Source organism: Clinocottus analis, unplaced genomic scaffold, assembly GCF_023055335.1.
Source record: "Clinocottus analis isolate CAN_PGR_092001 unplaced genomic scaffold, fCliAna1.0.p SCAF_9, whole genome shotgun sequence".
Classification (NCBI taxonomy): Eukaryota; Metazoa; Chordata; class Actinopteri; order Perciformes; family Cottidae; genus Clinocottus; species Clinocottus analis.
The window spans coordinates 15,741,056-15,761,001 of NW_027176251.1; the positions used below are offsets into that span (position 1 = coordinate 15,741,056).

The 19,946-nt window shown below is 44.1% G+C and overlaps 1 protein-coding gene across 1 annotated transcript; it reads left to right on the forward strand.

Moving 5' to 3' along the window:
- The first annotated feature begins 4,150 nt into the window (after positions 1-4,150).
- On the forward strand, positions 4,151-19,022 carry sall3a (spalt-like transcription factor 3a). Its single transcript, XM_068568976.1, has 4 exons — positions 4,151-4,323; positions 13,220-16,369; positions 16,695-17,032; positions 17,396-19,022. The coding sequence occupies exons 1-4, from the start codon at positions 4,242-4,244 to the stop codon at positions 17,825-17,827; spliced, it is 4,002 nt and encodes a 1,333-aa protein (XP_068425077.1). The 5' UTR covers positions 4,151-4,241; the 3' UTR covers positions 17,828-19,022.
- Positions 19,023-19,946: the final 924 nt, after the last annotated feature.

Sequence of the window (19,946 nt, forward strand, 5' to 3'; positions counted from 1 at the left end):
GAGAGAGAGAGAGAGAGAGAGAGAGAGAGAGAGAGAGAGAGAGAGAGAGAGAGAGAGAGAGAGAGAGAGGGGAGTTCTTTCAGAAGTCAGCCGCTGCAGTGATGCAGAGAGGCCCGGTAGAGAAGCCAAGTGGCCCTTTCCTTACCTACACAGATCCAGAGGGGGGTGAAATGGGTAAAAATGGTTGTTTGGGTGATTACACGTTTTCTCCCTCTCCCTCCCTCCCTCCTCCTTCCCTCCATCCCTCGCCCCCCTCCCTCCCTCCCTCCCTCCTTGGCAGCGCTCTCATGGCTCTCCCGCTGAATGGAGCCAGTGGCCCCGGTGCCTCCGCGGGGCTCCTGCCATGCAGCCCGTGCTTTAAGGAGATGCCTCCGGGCCGCATCCGATGTCAGCCGTACACCGTAAAAAACTAACGTGAATTATTTATTTTGTGTGACTTGTTTATGTAGTTTCCCGCTGCAGTCAATTAAAGAGCTATTCAGTTTGGTGTTATGTGACAATGAGCGTTTCCAAATTCATAATCCATTTCAAAATAGTTTCATAGAAATAGGAGTGGACCTTATTTTTCTTCTTTTATCTCCACCTATACTGACATATATGAGTTATATAAATGTGTGGTGTTGGTGTGGAGGCACAATGTGAAGTCTCAAATCAGACAAATCAATCAAAATTTCCACTCAAAATGATTTACATCCCCGGAAGTCAACGCTGTTTGTTGTGAACCTGATCTCTCTCTCTCTCTCTCTCTCTCTCTCTCTCTCTCTCTCTCTCTCTCTCTCTCTCTCTCTCTCTCTCTCTCTCTCTCTCTCTCTCTCTGTGCGCGCGCACGCGCGCGCGCGTGTGTGTAGTCTATCCCGGATTAAATGGCACCTCGTCTTAAATGGCACCTTGCCTCGTTTCCCCTCTGCTTTCATCATCAGCAAAATAAAGATTAGGCCTACAGAGGAGATTGTAAAGGCTCGCCTTTGGAGGCGCGGGGGTCTTCATTCCTCCGCCTTTGTGATGATATTGATGATGATGATGGCCTAGTGGACAGTTTGATTTTTGTGTGGCGAGCTAGTTATAAAGAATCAATATTATATCAAGGGGGTAACTTTGGTGATAAAGGACTTCAGCCACTCTGGCTATTCATCATAAGTCTGTAGCGAGCAGATAGGTCAAAAGAAATTATATTGCTCTAAAGAGTGTGTCTCCTTATCTCTCAGCAGCAGGGGAGTGGAGGACACGCCGATCAATACAGTAGCTGCCGTATACTCCTGGCAATTATCAATAGCTGATTTTGTCTTCCTGGGGCTGCATCTATTAATACCAGATAATAACAGCCTTTTGGACATAACTTCGCGAGGGGGATGATGGGAGGAGGAGGAGGAGGAGGAGAGGAAGAAGGAGGATACAGAAAGAAAAGGAAGAAAGTTTGCTTGCAGGACGACCTTGTTGCCAACAGATTTGTCTCTCATATGAGGCGCACACAGGGGAATACGAGTCAAACAGACAAGAGGGATGGGGAGGGGAGGGGAGGAGAGGAGAGGGGGGGGGGCTCTAACCCCTCCAACTGAAAAAAAAAGATCCGGATCCATCGGTACAGTAATGGGTTCTAATTCATTCCGGAATGCACGTTTTATGCGTTGGAATAACAACACGATAATTATATATATATATATATATATATATATATATATATATATATATATATATATATATATATATATATATATCATATTGTCTACACCATATTGTCTACACCATTTATATATATATATATATATATATATATATATATATATATATATATATATATATATATATATATATATATATATATATAAATGGTGTAGACAATATGGTGTAGACAATATGATATATATATACATATATATACATATCATATATATCATATTGTCGCCATAATTATTTTTAAATTACATTTGTAATATTACATCAACCGTTTTATCATTTAATAACGTATGACATTACGTCTGTAATATGTTATACACAAACACAATTAATATAAAATTTTCCTTTTTTTCTCCATAAAACATTTTTTCAACAATATAACAAAATTAATGCACGTTTATCCGCCGTCGTATTGACACGCCAGTCGGCCCCGCGCATCGTAATCCCTTCAATCCCTTAATGTGAGCAGAGATTTGAATGCAAATATACACGTGTAAAGTAAAGGGTTAATGACATCAATGCACATCGCTTCTCCTCTTCTCGTCTAATTCTGGGCAGTCTAAACATGTGTTATCTTATATTATAATACACTCTCGTATCAGACGTGTTTTCAATAGCTCATAACAGGAGGATGTAATGTATTTATGTTTTAAACTGTAAATCACTTGGATGTGATTACTGTCACACGTTACATTCCCAGCGGTCGCCACCGCGCGTAAAACGCTGCGTTTACAGGAGAGATAAAGTTAACGCAAAGGTGGGAAGTTGTGATGGAGAGCCACACAATCGCCGCCGTCGTAAATAAAATACTCTTTCTAAGATTAACATGACGCGTGTGTCCCTCCCCGGCGGCGGCTGGTGCGATATTATATGATGGAGTGTGAGGGGGGAGGTGAGGGGAGAGAGGGGGGGGGGGGTCAAATCTGGGTGTTCGCGCTGGAGTCTGAGGAGAGACGTGGTGGTACATCCTAGTGGTGGCTAGAAGCAATGGGCTGAACCTCTGCTCGGGGGTGAACTCCCGCACACAGCGCAGTCCCTTTACACACACGGAGCCGTGCCCGACACCGAGAGACCGATCGCGCGAGTCCCGCCACGAGAGACTTTCAAAGTGGGCTTCGATGAGAGCCGACGGAGAGAGGGAGACACCGACTGATGCTTTAATCTGGAAAACAAGCGGTGTTTGAGTGTTTGGCCGCGAGGTACCCAGGAGAAGAGAAAAAAGAGGCACTTTTCTTGCTTTTTTTTTTTTTTTTTGGAGAGCGCACCGAGACGAAAGGCGCAGTAACCGGGAGGTAAAACACGCCGAGAGGAAGAGGAGGAGGACGAGGAGAGAGGAGGGTGGTGGGGGTTTCGTCGCGATCACAAACGTTGAAGTGACTTCTCTTTTTTTTTTTTGCGGGACAAATGACTTTTGGATCACATTGACATTGTTGCAGCAACTGAGAGGAAGAAGAGGGGGACTGTTGCTCTCTCGGAAGACGCGCGTCAAAGTTTGCGGCAATAGAAGAAGAAGAAACCCGGTAACAGTTCACGGCAACTTTGCTCGTCCCGTTCACTCTCCTGCCGCCGACGTCCGTGTACTTCAACGCGTCCATCAAGGGGCAACTTTAAAGCCCCCGAAGCGACTCACAAGACTGTAAACACCGCTTCAGTTCGAGTCCAATTCAGGAGGACGCGCGCGTTCTGCCTCGCCGCGTCACGCAAACAGCACGCGCACACAAGAACAACTCAAAAAGTTAGCGAAAGTGTGAGAACTGAGGCAACAACCACAACAAAAAAGAAGCTCGACTTTACGGGACGCCGCCTGCCTGAAGTCGTGAGGTGAAGGAGTGGGATCGTAAAGGTCAGGGTGATGAAGATGAGAGATACCTCGAGAGGAAGCGCGGCGGCGGAGAGTCCCCGGCACTTGTGAGGCGGCGCGCTGCGTGAAAGGAGGTGGGGGGGGATACACAACATTTAAAAAAAAAAAAGAGAGAGAGAGAGAGAGAGAGAGGACCCCTCCTCCCCCCCGTGAGCCGGGCATAACAAGAGCTTTGGTGTGTTGTGTTGTTGGAAGGAGGGTCGGATAGTAAAGAGAAAAGAGACGGATAAAGTCTGAGAGCGAAGCGGCTAATTGCTTAGTCCGTCCCTCATTAGCATATCCAATGCGCGTCCGCTGGACTCCAGCCAATCCTCCCCACCTTCACACGGTGCCATTAATCGCGAAGCATTATTCACTATCGTAATTATTACACCGACATGCGCAATCCAACGCACAGCAGCGGCAGCAGCTCCAGCAGCAGCAACGACACCGGTTAATTTCTGACAATTTCTTCTTCTTCTTCTTCTTCGTCGTCTCCTCCTCCTCCTCCTCCTCCTCCTCCTCTCTCCGTTTGCGAACTTTTTTTCCCCCTTCTTTTTCTTCGTCTTCGTCTTCTTCTTCGTCTTCTTCTTCTTCTCCGGTGCGTGCGTGTGCGTGAGTGTGAGAGTCGATTCATTCGCTCCTCGCTGATGTATCTGCAAAACGCAGAGGCATCACGGAGCGCGAGAGCAGCAGCAGCAGCAGCAGCAGCAGCAGCAGCAGCAGCATGTCCCGACGCAAGCAAGCCAAGCCGCAGCACCTCAAGTCGGACGAGGATCCCGCGATAGCCGGGGTGATCTCCGAGCACGGTGAGTGGGTCCGATCAGCTGTGTGGGGGTCTACTTCTCCCGACCGGGCAACTTGTCCCCTCCTCTCCCTCAATCACAGCGCCGTCATTTCACTCTGTTTTTGGGAGCTTTTTTTTTTTTTTTTTTCCTCTTTTTTCCCCACTTTAAATGAAAAGAAGAAGGAGAAAAAAAAGTCGTTTGGGTTTATTTGGATTAGTGGCCCGGTGAGATTTATTTCTTAGTCGCAGGACGCGAGCGTTTGTGATAAATCCATTTTGATGCAGTTGTTAGTCGGGCGCCTCTCTCTCTCCCTCGGTGGACAGGAGCGAGCCTCGTTTCGGGAAGTTGTGTGTTTGTTTGAGTTGAACCTGCTTCACGTTACCGGCTGACTTTTTTTTTTAGTAGGATTAAAGCAGCCCATGCTGGTTATTCATGTCCAACATTTATAGCACGCGCCGGAGGCCTTTACGACAGACCTGTTTGCAAGTAGAAGTGATTTAATACTTGACTGTGTGTCAAATGTCCGAGCAATTTTCTTTAAATACGTCTTTGACATCTTTTGCAGTTGACATGCGCGCGCACAAACGCATACACACACACACACACACACACACACACACACACACACACACACACACACACACACAAACACACACAATTTGCGAAGTTGAAAATATTGGACGTCCCTTCTTGCAGCTGTGCAAATATGAATTCAGCGGATGTATAGACGTGAATCATGCGAGAGGAAAAAAAAGTGTTTTTTTTTTTTATATACAGTAATTTATAATTAAAACCGGTTAAATTATATGTGTTTTACATTTTAATTTAGCGTTAGTGTCTGTTGTCGCTCGGCGCCTGTCTGGTCCTCCCGAGGAGCAGAAATGCGGATCCTGTTGCAGGTCGAAGCCTCGTTTTGTTATGGAAATGTTTTTGTTTACCCCCCCTCACATAAATTTAGCACACTTGATTTGTTCCCTTTTGGTCACAATGTCGAGCAGAGCGGCTGACAGGGCTCGTCCTCGCCATGTGGAGGGAGGGAAATATAAAGGACTCATTCATCTTCTATTCTGTACTCGGGATTTTGCGCAATAAAACGATCATTACAGAGAAGAAGTCACATATTATGCAAGAATAATGCTGTGGGAATTATAGGACCTACACAACGCATGTTATTAGGAATGCTAGTCTTCCTAAATCCTAACACATGACTGCTTTTTCAATTTACAATTACTTAAATGTTGTATTTTATCAAAGCATATTGCGAGAAATATAATATATATATTTTATTTTTTATCTAAGAGGAAAAACAAATACATTTTTGTCAATTTATAAAACTTAAACAAACACCAATATATATATATATATATTTTTAAATATTAAGATAATCACTTTTCTGTTTATTTTTCCACATGATATATGTATTTATGCTTGAATATCCATAGCTGGGTGCTCCCAGCAAATCACTGCTATTATTTATACCTCACAATCTAGGCTCATGTTGGCCAACACACACACACGCACACACACACACACACACACGCACACACACACACAGTCACACACTTTGCAGGGCTTCTTTACAATAGAAATGTGGGCTGTCGTCTCTGGGGAGCAGCTCGCTCTGCAGGGGGAAATGTTGGTGTGAGGGCCGCTGGAATCACGCTGATGACTCTTGGCTCTTTTGTCCCGTTTACTCTGTGTGGGTTGTTTTGTCACTTCAGGGCGTTTCACATTTTTAACACCATCATTGTGTCTGTTTTAATGCTCGGACGGCCTTTCATGGTTTCGCCCTGAAAGATACGAAAACGTCCCTCAGGTTGCTCTCCTGTGGGATCATGGGAGGGAAAAAGTGAGCTTCCCCCGTGAACATTTAGACTGTGCACTTTTCATTTGAAAATCACTCCTGCGCTTTGTGACACGGAAAACAGTCGGGAGACGCATCTTCAATCAGGGCAAAAAATCCATACACTCTTCTCCGTTTTTAAAAACGCACATTCCTGCGTGAGTGTGTGGCTTTGGCGTATCAAAACGCACACACAGCGTTGTGGGTAACCTATAGCGTCGACACCATTGTGCTTCAGACTGGAAGTGGCCGTGGAATGTTCCTGCCCGTCCTCGCCGGAGCACTATTACTGGCTGGCTTGTTTTCACGGCAGACGTCGCAGCGAAACAATCCCAAGGCTTTGGCAGAGCACAGCGGAGCTCACGCACACTTAAATAAACCCAGTAACGCCGTGTCTCATCCGACGCTTCCTCGTGGACCAGCGACAAATGTCAGACTGCCGCTGGATCATTGCAGCATGATCCGATTCTCCGCTGCCTGCGTTGCCGCGGCGCAGCTCCTGACGACACCATCGATCGCCAGGCCCTGACAAATCACTGCATGTAACGTCGAAGGAATTCAGAAGTTCCATATCCGTCAGTCGACCGCTTGATTTGGACTTTAAATCCATACGGTGTGGGGGCGTCGGTGGCGAGGAGGAAGGCGAGGATGCGTGTGGCGTTGAACTCGGGCTGGAGGGGGGACGCACTCTGGTCGTAGCACGTTGCGTGAAAATAGCCTTCGCAAAGCGAGGCAACGACCCCGAGAGCTCGGGTGTAAAGTTCTCCTCTTGTGTGTTCATTTTCTCTCTTTTTTTCTTCCTCTTTTGGATTCCAAATCTCCGTTTCGATCTGGCCTTTTGTGTGTGAATTTCTCCGACTCTGCTGTCCACGGCAGCTCAGCGGAGTCTTCTTATAACAACGTGCTGCATCTCTGGGAAAGAAAAAAACAACTAAAATCAAGTGCCAACAACCTCTCGTCTGGCATATCATCTCCGCCTCAGGCCTTCCGGACACTTGCCCCGTGGGGGCATAGGGGCTTGTGTATGTGTGTGTGTGTGTGTGTGTGTGTTCGGGGAGTGGTGCGGGGGTCTGCTTAGGAGTGCTTTTATAAAGCTTGCTGACTTAACCTTTGTCCGGCCCCCGGCCCAGCCAGGTCCTGCCTCTAGATCAAGCTCCTCGTACAATTAGGACGTGTGTGCCGTTGACCTTGGCAGCACAGCTCGCTCGTGTCCTAGAAAGTGTGAACACTGACGGGCTTTTTCATCTCGACCCCTCCCCACCTCTCCCACAAATCCCCCCCCCCATTCCCCCCCCCTGCATCCAGTGTCTATGAAGGTGTGCATGTGGAATGAGTGGGAGGCATACGTTCTGCATACAGGGCACACTTGTGCTCACTCATTAGGGTCAATACCCCCAGCTGTGGACGGGGACGGACAGGATCGGGTCCCACCAATATGATTGGTCGTTAAAATGATACGTTTCAGGAAACACATCAGGAAAAGGCGGTCGCTGGTGTCCCGCTTTCACCGAACAGGTGGACGAGCACAGATGTGCGGTTTCAGTTCTGATGCTTTGTCCGATTCACGCCGACGGTCTGAATCGGCATTGAACCGTCGAACACAGTCACAGTGGTTTTTTTTTTACCTCGCTCCACAACATAATGTCTGACGCTGGAATGCTCGTAGTTATTAGGTGCAACAAAAAAAGTATAATACAGTGAGGAAATCCCCGCTGACAGTGACAACATGGTTCCCCTGCGGAGGAGCTTTGTTTGGCTTTTGTTTTAATCCCCTCTCACCATTGGGTGCAGGCCTCTGGACCACCCACATAGCTGTGCTAAAGAAGGCACTCAAATATGGCCGCGTCCTATTACTCCTCAGCACTGAAAACACACACAAACAAAGTAATATCCTGATTGGGAGGGAGAACTTGACAGGACTCTTTTACATAAGGCAAAACAGACTTCTGCAGATTTAAGAGAAAGCCAACAGGCCACAAACTGAAAGGTGCATTTTGTCATTAGTGGCTTTTCTTCAGATGCTTTGGTTTGTGTCAGTGCCTGTGATTTTGGCACGGATTTGTTTCCGAAAGTAAAATCATGGACAAAGGGTTCGACCGATGACACGATGCAGTTTGTTAAAGATGCTGTTGCGCTTTTTGGGTGTAAAGAAGATTTATTTTGAATTATTATTTCATTTAATCTGAAGTAGAAAATTAAAATCGGACCGTTCCACGCTCAGCCGACGCAAGGATCGCCGCGTAAAAAGGCAGAATCTATGTGCAAATATGTCTTTTGCTGACGATGAGCGTCCATTACATCCGAAAGCCTCCCCCTCGTCTCCGTAGATCCACATCCAGGAGACGGAGAGCCGTCCTGACGGGTGACACAGTCATCTGGACGGAGTGCCGTCATTGAATACTGTATTGCAGATGCTTACACAAACAAATCGTTAATGTTTTGGCTGCTCCACATCTGCAGGCAATGACAAAGGCCTCTCTGTTAGTGCAGATATGACTGTACCACTCCGCAGCAGGGCTGACCAGGCCGATGACACACACACTCACACACACACACACAAACACACAGAGCTGTGCTGAGGACGCTCCAGCCTCTGCAGGTCTGAGGATCATTCAAGGATGTTTTATGTGTGACATTGCTGTCCAGGAATTGTGCAGAAATCTTTTTTTTGTTTTTTTTAATGGATCTGCCGGTTAATAAAATACCCAAATATTGATAGATGAAAGCAGAGGACATTAATGCAATGCTTAAGCAATGTGACAAACAGATTCAGTAGTGTTTGGATGGGAATTAACACGTCACAAATCAAAGTAATAAAAGTAATAATGCAGTAATATCAGAGTGATTGATGGTCTGAATGATCCTGTGCTGACGGATAAATCACCGGATTAAAAAGGCGGCAAGTCGCACGCGATGCATCAGTCAAAATAGACGTCTGTCAAAATAAAATAAAAACGTATATATGTGAAAAAATGAAGAAAAAAATTCTAAATTTAATAATTCATTTATTTTACGAGAACAGATTGCATGATGCGAGATCAAAGAATTCAAACATTGTTGAACCCAGAAGGCCTCTTTTCTTCTTCTTCCTCTTTTGGATTCTCGGGCCTCCCCTCTCAACTTAGCCCAACAGTGATGCATCTCTCTTTAAGGGTCCTAAGCTATCCCCAGATGCTTGAGAAGAATGCATTTTAAAGGGGCGAGAAGGAGGGGGCGGGACTAGTGAGGCTGTAAGTGAGAGCCCTTTTTGAGATAACTGCTCTCACTGTCAGTATGCATGCAAATTAAATTCAAAATCTCACAGTTGGACGAAGAAGTTTTGAAGTGAAAATTGTTTAAATTTAGGGATACGACACTTGAAATTACTTTTTTTTTTAAAAAGAGATAGCGATGACTTTACCTTAAGAGTAAATGTTACCAGTGTCATTGTGTGCGTGTGTGTGTGTGTGTGTGTGTTCATTAAGTGAATCTGGAAATTGTTAAGAATGGGAGAATTTGTAATTGCACAATGCGTCGCTCAATGCTCGTCTCTGTGGCTTTCGCAGAATCAGTGGAAAGCATGAATACCTCATCTGATATAATATGCCAGATTAGCGCTTTCAGTTAGCATGCCAAAGATTACTGAGCAAGATAGCGGACACACAGATGCAATGTCTACAATTCCCCCATTGACAGCGTTCAGCTTAATATTTGCATCTGAGTAAATGAAGACTCTTAAAGGAATGAAAAACGGATTGGATTTTTTTCTCATCCTTTCCTTTCTCATGCTATAGGAAAATCAATACCCCTCCCCCTACACACACACACACACACACACACACACACACACACACACACACACACACACACACACACACACACACACACACATTTTCACTGTCTTGCAAACACATAAAAAAACACAAAATGTCGCCTTTACACAGCTGCACTACACAATGGCACCCCACTGTTTCAGGAGGGAGAGCTGTTATTTTAAGCTCTTTGGCATGTGCAGTGTTATGATATTTCCAACAAAAGCATACAAATGATTAACTGGCGCACTGGTGCGGAATGTTTTGTAATACTGTGTAATTTTATCAATTCATTTTTTTTTCATTGTATGTTAAAATTGCCAGAAACTAGATCAAAATCCCACCTTCTGAAAATGTGCTTTTTTTGGTCGCTCCTACTGTAATATTTTCCACAATATTCCTTTGAATGTGGTTACAATTACCAGTGCAGCCAAACTAAAAAATGCCCAGGGGGTAAGATGTTTGTGAAATAAAAACAGGAATTGTAAAAATTAAGTTTCTAAAATATCATTTAAATAAATCCTTTCTCTATTTTTAAATCAGATAAATCTTTAAACAAGGACAATTACACACGTAGGCCTGTGTAAGTACACACTACAGTTATTTATTGACAGCTAAAATTGTGTGTGTGTGTGTGTGTGTGTGTGTGTGTATGTGTGTGTGTGTGTGTGTGTGTGTGTGTATGTGTGTGTGTGTGTACGTTCGTGTGTGTTTGGTGTAAATGTGACATATGTGTTTATCTCTACACATGTATGTTCTTTGTCTGTCCACATGTGTGAGGGAAAAATCGTGCCTGTGTGTGTGTGCGTGTGTGTGTGTGTGTGTGTGTGTGTGTGTGTGTGTGTGTGAGGTCAGAGGCATACGAAGACCCCCCTTGTAATTGTATGAATGAATAAAAGAGATTGACAGTAATACCATTCTAATAACTAATCAGCTCAACACAATTCCTACTCATTTGCGTTGACCTTTCAACCCTCAATTATGGAAATGAGTTCTGCTGTCCGCTGCTGGGCTAAGGAGATTTTGAGGCTGCTGTCACGTGTCCCTGACATTTCAAGTCACTTGCTCCTTTTCACTTGAGGTAAATAATACGGTATATGTTAGAAATGAAGAAAAGGACCATTATTTCTTTATGATTTATTTTTACAGCGAGGTTGCTGACGTGTGGCTGGAAAAGCAAGGAGGGATTTGACATTGATATTGTAAAGAAGCATTGATGCACAACCCAAAATGAAAAGCAATATTTTATTTTACATCCCTCAAGCTGCTTTATTTATTTCTTTTCTTTTCTAATTTAACCTGGCAAAGATTGAGTGAAATAATATCTTGTTTTGTCAGCTCTGCCCCGAGTGAGGATGCGAACACGGAGCCCATCCAAAGCCTGTCTGTTGATAATTAATTAAGTTACACACACCAGACCTTGATAGCTCATGCCCCCTTTGGCCAGAAATTACAGGAGGAGTGATGAATTTCTTCACTAATGAGTCACTGTAATTGGCACAAATGCTTCATGTCTGCCTCACCATGGTTCGCTCCATTTTAACCTTTGAAATGAACATAAGCACTGTATGAAGCTCATGATTACTCACTGCTTACACATGGTGAGACCTATAATGTTAAGCAAACATGTGCAGCGTTGTCTCCCAGTTTGTAGAGGAAACTGCAGTCTTGACGTGTATTTGTATCGCTTACAGTCATAACTCCGGCCTATTCGGCCTATCGGATGAGTTGCACTCCTATGATTAGTGGAAGTGCATTTGCATAAATGTAGTCAATTACTTACTTTATTCAGGAATGTGTGGGTGTCTGTGTGTGGGTGGGTGTGCTTGGATATACACTCACATACTTTATAAATAATTACAAACCCTTTTTTTTTTTTGCTATGAGGCCATTTTTTTTAAAAAGCATTAAGAGACCTAACTATCGACTTCTGTTATAGCAGGTTTAAAAAAAAAACTTTTTTGGGATATAAGTTACTTTTATTGGCAATAACGCTTGTGAAATAGTCCTACTATTTTTTATAATGTATATACAAAAGTTTAATTTGTGGATAAATAGTTATATTGGCAATATTTTTTACGTTCTTTGAGTATAAACGCACATGAGGCTGTGAAATGAAGTACGGGCAGGTTGCTGCTGCAGTGATTGAGCGTACTTCCCACTCGTAATGAAAGGGAAATGTGTGTATCGCCAAGAACGACACATACACACGCAGAGAATAACTATGCTCGAACATAAAAAATAAACAAACAAGGGAGGCCAGTTTTACATGGTTTTGATCAGGTGTGAATGAGGTCCATGCTCAGAGCTTACGCCGGCTTGTTTGACTCTTGATGGATGCATGTGGAAGAGGAAGTGGCTTCCTACAACTGTGATTAAACATGTGTAACTAATCAGGGACGTTGCTGCTATGGCACTAGCATGTAATTTGTTGAGTCTTATTTCATAGAGCATGGCAGAAGCAGAGAGAGAGAGAGAGAGAGAGAGAGAGAGAGAGAGAGAGAGAGAGAGAGAGAGAGAGAGAGAGAGAGAGAGAGAAAGAGAGAGAGACTGTATTTCAAAACATTTCAAAAAGATTTCAAGGTGGCTGTAATTTAAAATGTATATTTTGGTTGCACACATTTTACAGGGTCTAATTTAACAGTGAGCGGTGCAGGAAGTGTTCAAGAGCAATAGTCAACAGATCACCGCTTTTACGTTTGACAACACAATTTGAATCGTGATAACACAACAGTATTCCAGTATAGAGTCCCTTGCTAAGGTTCAGGGCGAAGGTATTACCTTGGCAATGCTAAATGAAAAGGCCGAGGCGTTTGAAATTCAGGTGGAAATGACTGGGCTTGATAGCAGGGGGGAATCCTAATGAGGCCATCAAAGTCCTGATTTGTACCCAACAGATGAGGCAGCTGTGAATTGTATGAAATATTGGAAATCAATAGGTTCTATGGAATTTCATTAAGCGGCAGTATCCACAATTGATAGGCTCTCATAATTTGATGGATTGCACAAAGAAAATTATTAGCTGGCTCTATGGAGAGGGTGTGAATGCACAAACCTGGGTCTTGAGAATTGGTGAACTAGGGCAATTTGTTCAGTGTAAAAAAAAAAAAAAGAATATTGATTTTGGTTATGTTAAAAGAGAGGAAAAAAAAACAAAGGTTAAATCTTTGCAGCACTGCACTGCAAAATATGTGTTGATTCTTTATTGATTATTTATTCATTAATGCTTCTTTTTTTGCTCCCTCTTTTCCTCTACTCTCCCAACCCCCTCCCTTCCCTTTAGCTCGAGGTGAGGTGCTGGAGGATGCCGACAGCGGGAATGAGAGCCGCAGCGGCAGTGAGGAGACGCACGTATGTGAGAAGTGCTGCGCTGAGTTCTTCAAGTGGTCAGACTTCTGTGAACATTTAAAGAGTTGCACCAAAAACCCCCTGGTGCTCATAGTGAATGACAATGAAAACACACCTAACTCCTCCCAAGAGTACCCTACAGAGCTCTCCCCTGTACCCAGCTGCTCTAGTGAGCAGGCTGACAGCGAGGACCCCAGGGAGGGCAACCACAGTTCTGCTGGTGAGGGGGATGACATGGCAGAGCCGTCAACATTAAATGGGGTCAATGTCCTAGAAAAGGAGGACGAGCCGATGGAGCTCGAGCTATCGCCAGAAAAAAACATGGATCCTGACGAGACAGATGTGACATCTCCTGAGCCAGAAGGCTCCCTACCTCAGCTCGATGATGTCGTCCCCTGCACTGTTACAAGCTACGCCATGCCAAGCACCAATGTTACCTTGGAGACCCTGCATGGCACCCGGGTTGCAGTTGCCCAGTTTTCACAGAGCGTAAAGGCAGCAGTGGGCAGCGGGGTCTCCACCATGGCTATTCCCATGATCCTGGACCAGCTGATGGCCCTCCAGCAGCAGCAGATACACCAGCTGCAGCTGATAGAACAAATACGCAGTCAGGTGGCTCTGATGAACAGACAGTCTGCCTCACAGCCTGCTCTGAACCACCATCACAGTAATGCTGCCGGAAACCAGGGGCCTGTGTCCTCCTGCGCCCCTACTGTCGCAAGTCAGCTTCATCTACACAACTTTATCACTCCCCCTGTCCATCAGCTGCCTGTTAGGCTGCCAGCCACTCTCAGCGGTCAAGGTCCTTCCACCCTGACCTCAGCGATAGAAGGACCCCTCTCTCAAACACCACAAAGTAGTAGTCAACAGTCTAACTCTTCAATACCCAACACATGCTCAAATAACTTGGTGTTTTCTTCACCCAGTGGTAGTGGACTGTCATCTCTACTTCCCTCCTGCTCATCTTCAGTAACAAACAATATTGGCACTAGTTGTAGTGCAACAGGAGTTGGTGGCATCAGCAGCAGCTCAGCTCTTTCCAGGAACTCCACCACCCCTCCCTCACTCAGCCACAGCAGCCTCCTGAGCTCGGCCTCCAGTCTACCGCTAATACCTCACAGCTCACCAAGCAGCGTTATCTTCCCCAACCCGCTGGCCAGCATAGCAGCCACAGCCAACGCTCTTGACCCCCTTGCTGCTCTGATGAAGCACCGCAAAGGGAAGCCCCCTAACGTGTCTGTGTTTGACACTAAGCCCAGCTCTGAGGACCCCTTTTTCAAGCATAAGTGTCGGTTCTGTGCCAAGGTGTTTGGCAGTGACAGCGCCCTACAGATCCACCTGCGATCGCACACAGGAGAGAGGCCCTTCAAATGCAACATATGTGGCAACCGGTTCTCTACCAAGGGAAACCTGAAAGTCCACTTCCAGAGGCATAAAGAAAAATACCCACATATTCAGATGAACCCCTACCCTGTGCCAGAGTACCTGGACAACGTGCCCACTAGCTCAGGCATCCCATATGGAATGTCTTTTCCCCCAGAAAAACCTGTAACCACATGGCTAGACAGCAAACCTATCCTCCCTATGGCTCCCACCTCAATCGGACTCCAGCTGCCTCCCACACTGCCGAGTATGATGGGAGGTTTTGGCGAGTCTCCAAGCCTCACACCGCTCAACAGGTCCCCTCAGAGGCCATCCCCACCATTGAGCGAGTGTGCATCTTTATCCCCTAATATTCTTATTGACTCTGGCATGACCACTACTTCACCTTCCCCAAAACCCAGTCCAGGGAGTGATGCACCGCCTCTCTTGAAATCTGAAGGTGTTCTCCTTCCACCAAGCTGCTCTAGGCCAGGAGAGAACACCACCACCACAACTACACTAAGTCAAGTGGTCCTTTCGTCGACTGTCAACTCCACCACATTGTCCAGCAGTGGCCAGGTCAGTGAACCGGTCACTAGCCCAAATTCTGCTTCTAACCCTGTCTCCCATCCTGTCCTTCCCATGCTCTCAGACCAGTTCAAGGCCAAGTTTCCTTTTGGAGGCCTCCTAGACTCTATGCAAACCTCAGAGACATCAAAGTTACAGCAGCTTGTCGAGAACATTGACAAGAAGATGACTGACCCAAATCAGTGTGTCATATGTCATCGCGTTCTGAGCTGCCAGAGTGCTCTCAAGATGCACTATCGTATCCACACTGGCGAAAGGCCTTTCAAATGCAAGATATGTGGGCGGGCATTCACCACTAAAGGAAACCTGAAAACACACTTTGGTGTCCATAGATCCAAACCTCCACTTCGGGTACAACACTCCTGCCCTATATGTCAGAAGAAGTTCACCAATGCCGTTGTGCTGCAGCAACACATCCGCATGCACATGGGAGGGCAGATCCCCAACACCCCGATCCCCGAAAGCCTGCAGGAGATGGACACTGACCTATCCTTTGACGAGAAGAGTTTAGATGCGATGAGTAGTTATGATGATGATCTTCTGGATGAAATGGAGCGAGCTATGGAAGATGAATCTGACTACAAAGAGGGAGAAGTAGACCCATGTAAACCTTATTCACCTGGGAGCTCCCCACCGACTTCCATCATCTCCAGCATCGCTGCAATGGAGAACCAGATGAAGATGATCGACTCCACTGCCAACATGTCGCGTTCTTTTGGCCAAAGGCCCATGCAGAATGGCATCAGCTTTGGAGGAGAGACTGATTACTTTGCCACTGATTCCCTTTCAGCATTGGGGGATGCTGAAGGACAAAGCTTGGGGAGCCCTGCTTTCTCTGAGTCCTCTGGCTCCATGCAGCAATTGTCCCCAGCTCACAGCCATTCTGAGAGCCTGCGATCCAAGTCCCCAGCTACATTCAACAATAATAACAACAGCAGTGCCATGACAATAGACGAGTGCCAGGAGAACAATACATCTGGCCTGGCGACAGTAAAGTCGGAAAAATCAGAGACCCCATCTCCACTTTCTGCAACTGAAGGCACTGGGGCCCTTGACCTGACTGCCACTCAACCTGGCAGGCACTACATCAAGGAGGAGAGCCACTTCAGCATGCTGTTTCTAAATAGAGATCGAGGTGTGTATGTGCAAAGACAACTTGAAGCATTGTACAAATGTAATGAAATATCTATATTTATCTAATGTAAATGTAAATAATAAATACATGTAAGTAATTATATCTAAGTAAATATAATGTAAATATTGATAATTATGGAGAGAAATATAAATAACAAAAATAACCTAATTAGCTTAATTAATGTAGTAGAGCTTCAGCAGGGGAGCATAGTTTGTAAGTTTTCAAGTATGTCAAATTCCACCATTTTCCTTGCCAGTTTGTGAAATTACCATGTGTAATTGAATGCTTTAGAGTACTAAAATGCATTTGAACTTATCTTTTTCAGGGCTAAGCACTCCTAATTTGGCCAGCACTGCATCAAACATGATCAAGATGGAAATGAATGGACACGGCAAGTCAGTGTCTCTGAGCGACCACTCGCACATGCCAGTGGGGATCCAGGTTCCCGCTGCTGCGCCCCACAGCAACATGAGCCCCAGCATCAACCCCATGTTGGCTCCCCCGCCTCCACGACGCACTCCTAAGCAGCACAACTGCCACTCGTGTGGGAAGAATTTCTCCTCAGCCAGTGCTCTGCAAATCCACGAGCGCACACACACTGGGGAAAAACCTTTCGCCTGCTCTATTTGTGGAAGGGCTTTCACCACAAAGGGCAATCTAAAGGTACGAGCCCCTTCAATCAAATATAATTGTACATATATGGGGTCATTGTGGTTGCAAAGATGCATGCCAAGTAATATGTAACTCTGGGATCGATTCTGGATGTCCATGTCTTGACATCACTTTTCATGTTTCTTTTTGTTCTGGTTTTCATGGTTTATCTGTGCATTTCCTTATAGTTCATATTTTAAAATTCATAATTTACCCCCAAATCATTTTAAATATGTATGATTGGATGTTTATTTATATAATTTGGGCCTTTTTCCTTCCATTTACCACTCATAGAATGTTTGCTAGTATTTCCCTTGTTGTACGATTTGAAACTCACACTCAGGATGTTTCTTTTCATGTTCTTGCTAATTTTAGGTACACATGGGAACTCACATGTGGAACAATGCTCCAGCCCGAAGGGGTCGGCGACTGTCCGTGGAGAATCCCATGGCCTTGCTGGGCGGGGATGCCATGAAGTTCAGTGAGATGTTCCAGAAGGATCTGGCGGCTCGGGCCATGAACGTCGACCCGGGATTCTGGAACCAGTACGCGGCCGCCATCACCAACGGGCTGGCGATGAAGAACAATGAGATCTCTGTGATCCAAAACGGAGGCATCACCCAGCTGCCCGTCAGCCTCGGCGGTGCAGGAATCACTTCATTGGGACCCATGCCGGGAGGAATGGACCGTGTTCACGCCGCAGGCAGCCCTCCCATGACGGGTTTGGCGAAGGCGGGTCTGGATGTCGGGGCCAACCGCCCCTTCTCCAGATTTATGGAGGAGAACAAAGAGATTGGGATCAATTAAAAAGACATTTCTGTATTATTCCAAGATAGGCATTTGGCAAAGACGAAGAGAACGAAAGGAACGAAACTGTTGATCCAGTCTGAACTCATGCGTACTATATTATGTACAGATTAAATATTTTTTGTTTGGTTTTGGAAATATAGTATTTAGTATTGATTAGAGGTCTTTGCCTTTCACCCATTCCCTCCTCACTTGATATTTCGCCTATACGAAGAATACTTTGTCTCTTGTTTGAGAATATGTCGTCTTGCAAGATTTGCATGGTACTTATTGGTTTTTATCAGTATGTTTGACTGCTTTTATGAATTCTTTTGAAAACCAGGATTCTGCCTCATTTATGATGGGCAAGCATCTTTTCTGGACAGGACTAAGACAGCTTAAATACAGTCTGGCTTTTGTCTGGCAAACCTTATATGATTGTTCTTTTAAATATAAAAGGGCCGTGGATAGACTGAAGAAAAGACTGAAGTATAGTGTTTCTGTGCTCGCCTGATTTTTTTTTTCTCATGAACTAGAAAACTTGAAAAAAATAATGTTTGAACTATTTTAATCTTTACATTTAGTCTCCCAGCATTGTCTTATAATATTGTCCTGTGTCTTTAGTATTTATGATATTGACAAAAAAAGCGGGTATACAAAAATATATTTAATGGCCCAAGCATTTTATTGATCCATTTCTTTTCTAAACTGCAGGCTTCACTGATGAATATCTCTTTCAATAAGGACAGTATGTCGTTTGAGTTGAACAACAGAGAAAATGGTAGGTTTTATTTGGATATCTGTTGAGACTATGTGTATCTCGTTACATGGTAAAGAGGCTAGAGATATCCGAAGCTGCTATGACCACAACCCTGCTTTTAACCTTTGTAAAAAGAAAAAAGAAGTGATCCTTTTGAAGAAATATCTATGTATAGAAATACAGACAAATCTAAAACAGGTATGCATATTTTGTATCACATAAAAATAGACATCATGAGTTGAGAGTATTTGTCATGTTTGTGAATGCACTTTTTAAAAACAAGACGTTTTGTCTGTGAGTTACCGTTAACCTTTTGACTGAACTATCTATCACGTGCTGTTTTCATTGTTTTCAGCGTACCACTCCTACAATTTGCAGAGTCGGTTCTCTGTTATTGCATCTGTGCTACTCGTCAGAGTGCAAACCCATCACTCAATCAAAACCTTCTTAAATAAAAAAAAGAGAACAGGTGTGTGTTTGAATGGTTTCCTTATCTGCACCATGTATTCCCTTTATCCGTCGCCCTTATATTTCCACACATTAAAATACCAGATACATGTGAATGACAGGGTGTTTTTACTATATTATCATTGTTGCTTTTTTTATTATGCACTTTTCAAAATGTATATTATGAAAAGATCACAAGAAGAAAATGTCTGATAGAGAATCATAGTCTTGTCTAACTTTGTAAAAATAAAAAACTCAATTATATTATTATTTCAATTAATTCAAAAACATGCTCTATTTAAGTTTTTATTCATTAGCTTTTTTATTTAAAACAATTTCACTATTAAAGCAATAGATCATTTAATTTGAAATGTGCAGTTAACTTTCAAAATGAATTGCTTTTGTATTGTCCAAAATTACAGCCCATTTATTTCCTGAAAATAAATGTGCCTTCTCTTTTGGAGCACATATATTTTCCCCAGATATTTCTTAGGAGAAAAACCACTTCACAGATCTATCAAACATTATTTCATTTTTAACACCTTTATTAAAAATGTTTGATTGTAGTTCCAATTTGGCCTGTATTTCAATTAGAAAAAAAAAATAGATCATTTTAACTTGGACTTATCCTGTGTGTGTGTGTGTGTGTGTGTGTGTGTGTGTGTGTGTGTGTGTGTGTGTGTGTGTGTGTGTGTGTAAGTGTGTGTGTGTTTTCTCCTGCCGAGATCAGTCAATACATTTGTAAACAGTTGGCCTTCCCTTTTATATAATATATAACGATAGATAATATGAATTGTATATGGAAGTAAGATTGAAACATATCAGAACCATATTAATATAACAATATATTCATTCACACAAGTCATACACAAAATGTAATGCACGTATAAAATGCTGTTCTATGAACAAACAAAACAATCTCTAGCAAACATA